The sequence below is a fragment of the Micromesistius poutassou genome, assembly GCF_964030765.1.
Source record: "Micromesistius poutassou genome assembly, chromosome: 22".
NCBI lineage: Eukaryota > Metazoa > Chordata > Actinopteri > Gadiformes > Gadidae > Micromesistius > Micromesistius poutassou.
Window position 1 is genome coordinate 12,272,997 of NC_140292.1, and position 7,500 is coordinate 12,280,496.

The 7,500-nt window shown below is 50.9% G+C and overlaps 1 protein-coding gene across 1 annotated transcript in view; it reads left to right on the forward strand.

Moving 5' to 3' along the window:
* Window positions 1-7,500, forward strand: part of col5a1 (procollagen, type V, alpha 1) — a 70,058-nt gene that overhangs the window by 28,154 nt on the left and 34,404 nt on the right. The window contains exons 5-9 of the mRNA XM_084486815.1: window positions 2,563-2,694; window positions 4,127-4,231; window positions 4,765-5,196; window positions 5,726-6,247; window positions 6,643-6,699. Of these exons, the coding sequence (XP_084342941.1) occupies window positions 2,563-2,694; window positions 4,127-4,231; window positions 4,765-5,196; window positions 5,726-6,247; window positions 6,643-6,699 (1,248 nt within the window). The remainder of the gene's footprint in view (window positions 1-2,562; window positions 2,695-4,126; window positions 4,232-4,764; window positions 5,197-5,725; window positions 6,248-6,642; window positions 6,700-7,500) is intronic.

Genomic DNA, 7,500 nt, shown 5'->3' on the forward strand with positions numbered 1-7,500 from the left:
AAACAGCTCTGTGACAGATGGATTACTGCATTGAAATGAACACTGATTGGCTGATTGGCTGAGTATCAGTGCAATGCTTACGTGCAGCCAATCATAGCCTATCACTTCTATAGACCTTATTCACCATATTGGTCATCTGCAATATTGGTTAGTTGGTGAGGGGAACCCTTGTAGAATCAGATTTACATCCTTAATGCGACCCGCATGGGAAATTTAACCATTTATTTTATTCTATCCAATATGGTTGAATAAGGTAAGGAGTCTGCTATCCCCTTGTCAGTCGCCTGGCTATGACTTCCACACAATCCACAAGTCGCCATGGCGTGGCCTCAGTATAGATTCCATGCTTTGTACATATACAGCTGTTCCTTCTATGTCATCATGCTCTTCTCTCAGGCTTTGATGTGACCCGTGTGTGTGTGCGTGTCAGATATCGGTGTTATTTTGTGTGGGTACAGCCGAGACATACATTGTGAACGTGATGTCTCCAAGGGCTGACAGAACGCTTTCTTCTCCGCCGGTGAAACAGGACCGTATGCGTCCGTCTGGAGACTGGAGCCCGGCTCCAGGCTCGCTGTGATGTCGAGGCGAACAACAAGTCAAGAGTAGCAGTGGATGAAAGATATGATGACTCATACAGTCGGCCGACACCAAAAGAGCTGACATCCACTGCGCTCCTCCAAAGAATGATGTAGCGTCGAAGTAAAGCAGTTGACGGGATCTGTTTGCTGCAGATATATCATATAATGTGGAGCGTTCAGAAATCTGCTGATTCCAGCATTTACATCGACCCATGTATTAAAGAGTTTGACAAAGAGCACTGGCGAACATCTAAACACAGTTGTGAAAGCTGATGTTTACACGGCCATACAACTTGCCGTTGCGAAGCCTAGATTCAGTAACGGGACGACAAGTAGTGTCTCCAAACGCTGTCCCTAGTGTCCAGGTCAGAGCTGAAGTCATCTGCTATCCCCTGACCTGGCCAAGGCAAATAAACTCAGGGATAGACAACCTCAAACGAACCGGAGGGACACAGTGCAGAAAAACACTCTTGTTCGGGGATTTTCAGCCCTCTTGGCAACGGGCTATAATTTAAACAGGCTGTTCTCAGGGCAGCTCATTTGCAGCGGACACCTTTAAGATGTCTTAAGATCACATGGAGATAAATAAATAAGCGTTTGTGCCGTTCCATTGAATGTTTTGGACTGATACTGTACAGCCGTGTAGTAACATGTGGTTTCCAAGTTGGGAGAACATGTGGCCGACACACACACACACACACACAGACTCAGACACACACACAGACACACACACACACACACACACACACACACATGTGCGTGTTCCGGCTCCCGCTGCAGCCTGGGGAACCTTCTGAGCCTCTCAGTGTGGTTCTCTTTTTTTCCTGTTCCCACCCCCCCACCATCTCCTCCCCTCTCTCTTTTTTTCCTCTTGTTCTTCTTCTCTTTAGGGTTTAGGAGACTCTTGCTTTGCCTCAATCGCTTTTCTCTCTCTCTTTCTTTTCTCTTTTCCCTGCTCTCCCCGGGCCACATCCCCCTCCTCTCTCTCCCTCTCCCCCTCTCCTCCCGCCTTCCCCCTCTCTCTCCCTCTCCCTGTCCTTCTTTCTCTGCCTCTCTCTATGACCCCTCTCTCTCTCTCTCTCTCTCTCTCTCACTCTCTCCATCTCTCTCCTCTCCCCCTCTCTCCTCTCCCCCTCTCTGCTCCCCCTCTCTCTCTCGGTATCTCTCTCCCCCTCCCCCATCTTACTCTCGCTCTCTCTCTCCTCCCCCCCCCCCCCCTCTCTCTCTCTCTCTCTCTCTCTCTCTCTCTCTCTTACTTTCTCTCTCCCCCTCCCTCCTCCCCCCCTACTCTGTCCCTCTATCTCAGTGTGTACTGACCTCAGTAAATCAATGTTCCCTGTTTAGGTGTGTGTGTGTGTGTGTGTGTGTGTGTGTGTGTGTGTGTGTGTGTGTGTGTGTGTGTGTGTGTGTGTGTGTGTGCGTGCTTGTCTGGGCATGTCCTCTGCAGGGCATTAGCCAGGACCATCCATCAATCAGAGAGTTAGCACCTTATGACTAATTTATATTTAGTAGTCTGGAGGGAAAGCTATTCTGATAATGGTTATTCTTGGGAAGAAATGTTCGTGCTCATCCGTATGTACCTACATCATGTTTGTATTTGTATAGTTTGTGTATTTGTGTTGCCCTGTGAGGGGGAAAGGGCATATGGATGTGGTTTTCTGTACTTGGGCACATGCCATATCATAAATCTGTGTTGTGTAATGATCTCTTATGACTTACCAAGTATTTATTTATGTTTCTGTCAATACTGATAAAATGTTCTCCTTTGGGATCCTGGTCCAAAAACGTCAGAGTTGGTTAACCCCTCGGTTCGACTGCCCTTGCTCTGTATACAACCACGTCACGCAACAACCATGTTTCACTTACCCCAACTCCCCGTCGTTCTCCCATAAGGAAACTGACTGACTGCTTTCATCTGGCTGTCTGTTTACAACTTCCTGTGTGCGTGAGTCTCAAGGCGTCCTTGCTCTGTGTCTTCCAGGGGGACATCCAGCAGCTGATGATTGTAGCAGACCACCGCGCTGCCTATGATTACTGTGAACACTACAGCCCCGACTGTGAAGTGGCCATCCCAGACCAGCCACAGAACCAGGACCCCAACACCGATGAATACGTGAGTCCGGCGTCCATTGCCCTCCCCCTGTCCGTCCGGTCGTCTCTCTCCCTTGAGTCTCACGTCTGTCTGTCCGCTGGGCTCTGTCTGCCATGAAGACGCTGCTGGGTATTAATTCGCCAGCTCAACGTTGACTCATACGTTGTTTATATTGTTCTTGAGTACGTCAGAACGTGAGACAGCGGCGTTCATACTAATAACGATCAGAAGAGTAGTGCAGGTGTTCCATTCCCAGCACAAAGGTTCTAGCTTGAGTCCCCCATGTCCAGCAGTCTGTAGCTGTCCTTCAGCACTATGGCTCGCGGACATACCTGCCCAGGATTTGTTACTTGTGACTTATGCAACTCACTGCAAAGTGGCTTTGGATAAAAGCATTGGCCAAACGACCAAATATTTATCAATATTGGCACACAGCTCTATATTCATAAATACATTTTTTTTTGAAGGTTGTTACTAGAAGAGCTGCATTTATCCTCTTAGTTGGGGGGGGGAAGCAAGGGCTAAGTAAATCAATCAAGTTTTAAGGGTTAGGGTTAGGGTTAGCTTAAACATTCCAGTCCTCATGTTCCACAATCCAACATGGCCTCCCATCAGGTATTCATAATAAGGAGATATCACTTTAACGGCTCTGAGGAGCCCCTCTGCCAGTGGAACGTGCTGACTGAACAGAAAGTCAGAAAGTCCTAATGCCGCGCAGTCACGTAATCATGTGCAGGACTGACGCATCACCTGCCCAGGCCTGCATCCCCTAGATGTCACATTTGGCTTTTCTTCTAGTTCTGCTGAATAAGAATATAGCGCAGATTGTACCCACTGACTGACTAAAAAAAACAAAGTGTTGATTACGAAAAAAACAGTGATGACAGGGTCACAGATATGACGTCATCTTCGTCTCGGAAAATAAATAAAAAGAAATGTCAGCCCTTGAAGCTTCCCTGACACTCTGCCACTCCTTAAAGAGCATTCCCTCCCCTCAAACCACTGCCTTTCATTTTAAAAGCTCTTCCTTTCCGTTAAACTCTGCCGGCGGCCCCGGGCCCCGTCTGTCAGTGTGTTTATCAGGGGGGGGGGGGGGTTAGAGCAGTCAGAACCAGAGGACTTAACCTCGCCGCTCTAAGCTTTGTTCAAGCTGTGAAGGATGACTGCGGAAATCATCACAGAAATGATTTGTAGATAAAAGTCAAACAACGTGGACAAAGTAAGAGAGAGAGGGTAGGCAAAGGACAGCATTCCACCTCCCCATGTGACTACCTTCAGGTGCCCTCCAGCAAAATGCCTAGCCCTTCACTTGCTGCTTAATCACATGTCGTCTAACAATGACCCGTTAGTCCTTTTGGATTTGAGTGTCAGCTAAATAGCTTGTAACATGTAAGCGTGTTGAGGTGTCTCCGATTTCCTAACGCTGTTGTTTGATTTCGGTGTGTGTGTGCAGAACCCTGAAGAAGACAGCTACTACTATGAGTATCCTTACTATGATGAGCTGGGAGGCAAGCACGTGGAGACCGCCTCTGAGGCCGACGGGGCTAAGGAGGAAACGGTATGAGTCGTGGTCCTTTTACTCTTATTTTGATACATCAAAGCAGTAGCCTGGAAATCCAGAGCCACATCTAGAAAGCTGTAGGGTCTGGCAACGAGTAATGAAAACGGCCCGACTCGAGGGGCGGCACCAAGCATGCATTTGAAAATATCACTGCACGCAATCGGATAACACGACCAATCAGAAGAATACAAGGGGTGACGTATCCAGACCAGCGGAGCTAACCAATAGATAAGACTCTTGCCATATCTTGTTGGTAAAACAGCAACGATTTTGGCACCGCCTATATCAGATACAGCGATGCGATTGGTTAATGTGCTGGGAGAGGGGCAGCGGGCAGTGAGTGTATCGCTCGTTCCCAGAGTGACTCGCTGAGCAAATTAAAACGTTGCTCTCTGCGAGAACTCTGGATCTCCATGGGCATCAAAGCAGCATATCCATCCCAAAGATATGAGAAAGACAAAAACAGTGTTTTGACGTTTTTATTTCAATCGACATCTCTGCTCATAACTGTGGTTGACACTTGGTACCAGGAGGTCCAAGGGAGCCGCGCGGGCGTCTCCCCGGGGAAGGCCAGCGCGGGTCCGGCCGAGGTGGTGTCCTCCAGCGCCAGCCGGGCGACGGGCTCGGCGGCCAGCGCGGCGGCGGCGGCGGCGGGCGGCGGCGGCGCGGCGGCGGGCGGCGACGGCAGCGACGCCGAGGCGCCCTACGACAACTACGACGGCTACGGCAACTACGAGACCTACTACGACGAGACCACGCCCTCGCTGCCGACGGACGCGGACCGCAAGGTCACCGTCTCCAGCAGCAGCAGCAGCAGCGCGGCCGGAGGAGGCTCTCTGGACCTGGGCGGGGGCGTGGACACCCAGCTGGGCACCGGGGGCGGCGTGGAGCGCATGGTCGTCTCCACCGGCGCCGGGGCTGAGGAAGGAGCGGCGACCGCCGTCACCACCGACAAGACCGCCGTGAGTCCGGCGGGGCGGGGGTTTTGGGGTCTGCGATGTGTTTGGGTGTGTCTGCGTGTGTGTGTGACGTCTGCTCTGGTGGGAAGGCTTCGTCGTGGCGCTGACGGAGCGTACCACGTCACCCGTACTGTTCGACCGATGTATCGGCCGGCCAATATTATCGACCGATATTTGCGTTTTTGTTTCATGTATCGGCATCGGCCGATTTTTTTCGCAGATTTTTTTTTTTGTGTATATATATTTTTTCCCGGCGTGATTTATAGGCAGTTCAATAAATGTTCCTTTTTTAAATTGAGACTTGTAACATTTGTTATCCTCATTGTGTCATTTTTATGATGTGAATTGAGGGAGGGTATCGGCTCAAGAAAATCGGTATGGGCGTGTCGGTCATCGGCTAAGGCTGATGAAAAACAATCGGTATCGTACCAGCCCTAAAAAGTCCATATGGCTGGACCCCTGATCCCCCCTGATACTCTCACCACGCCTCAAGGTGCGGCACCAGTCTCAACTCCACCTTCTGCTCCGCTAGGTGGAGGGCGTCTACGACGGCTACGGGGAGTACGACTACGAAGAGGAGGGCGCCGCCACCGCCGGCGGAGCGGGCAGCAGCACCACCACCCATCTCGGAGGTGGCGCTTCTTCCAGCAGTGACACCACCCATCTGGGCGGAGGTTCCTCCAGCAGCAGCAGCAGCAGCACCGTCAGTGGAGGCGGGAGTTCCAGCAGTAGCGGCACCGTCCACCTGGGCGGAGGCGGAGGCGGCGGCGGCGGCGGCGGCGGCGGCGGCGGCGGCGGCGGCGGAAGCTCCAGCAGCAGTTCCAGCAGCAGCGTCAGCCTCGGGGGCGGGGCGGCCGGAGGAGGAGGAGGAGGCGGAGCCACCGGGGCGGCGGGCGAGGCGGACTACACGGACCAGGACGGCTTCAAGCAGGAGCCCATCACGGACTACAAGGACCTGGACAAGGACATCTACGACGAGTACGGCACGCTGGACTACGAGGAGGAGAACGACGGCAAGGTGCTGCCCGCCGTCACCGACGGCGACTACACAGAGGTGAGACACACCCCACCCCCCCCCCCCCCCCCCCCCCCCTCCTCCTCCTCAGGGCGAATGAGGGGGAGGCCTGAGGGGGGGGAGGGGGGGGAGGAGGAGGGGGGGGGAGGAGGATGATTTAAATGATGAGGATCAAGATAAGGATGATGAGGATGAAGATGATGAGGAGGAGGTGAAAGAAGAGGAGGAGGATGATGATGATGATGGGAAGATTTGGTTGATGAGGATGAAGATAAGCATAATGAGGATAATAAGGATAATGACGATGAGGTTGGAAACGATGAGGATGATTGCGATGAGGATGATGATGAGGAAGAGGATGCTGATGAGGATGATGAGGATGCTGATGAGGAAGAGGATGCAGCGCTGACGCTGTGTGTGTGTTTGCGCTGCAGGTGATCTCATCTCGCGCCGAGAAGGGACAGAAGGGAGAGCCTGCCATCATCGAGCCTGTGAGTATATTCATCACATATTAACAGACGTTAACTGGTAATTAAATGTCTATGCTTGTTACTGCATTAACTTATCTTAATGAATGGTTCATTAGCGTTCCATTATTGTTGTAATAATGATTCTTCATTCTGTAATTATTATTATGCCATTATTATTAAGTTTTACCATTTAAAATCTATTGAAGAAATGATGGAACTATTTGTTGAATACAAACACTATGATTACAATACATTTACTGTAAACACATGATGTCAATATTTGACATTGGCAGTAGAGGTGAACGTTATTGGCCATATTTGGTACATTAGAGCACTCTGTCTCACCCACGCTGTGACACCCTGGGGCGAGCCTCCACTCTGGGCATAAACACTCACAGAACGGGTTCCCCATCTCTAAACACAGGAGGTCAGAGTAAACACATGGGGGGAGGGAGAGAGAGAGAGAGTGAGAGAGAGAGAGAGAGAGAGAGAGAGAGAGAGAGAGAGAGAGAGAGAGAGAGAGAGAGAGAGAGAGAGAGAGAGAGTGAGAGGGAGAGAGAAAAAGAGTTGACAATGGAACAATTCGTAGAGGTCCAACATCTTAAACTGTGGCTTCTCACTGATTAAGGGCCCAATCCTTTACTGCCTGGTGTCTGATTAATAGCCATTTAAGCCATTTAAATGAATCTTTGTTCAGCCATCTCATTTATCCACGCTACATCTGGGTGGATGCCTCCCCTCTGATGTCACTAGCAGGGTTGATTTAAATGGCTTTCTATGGCTTGACAAAGTCACACCTGGTGCTGAGCTAGTGACGCTCTT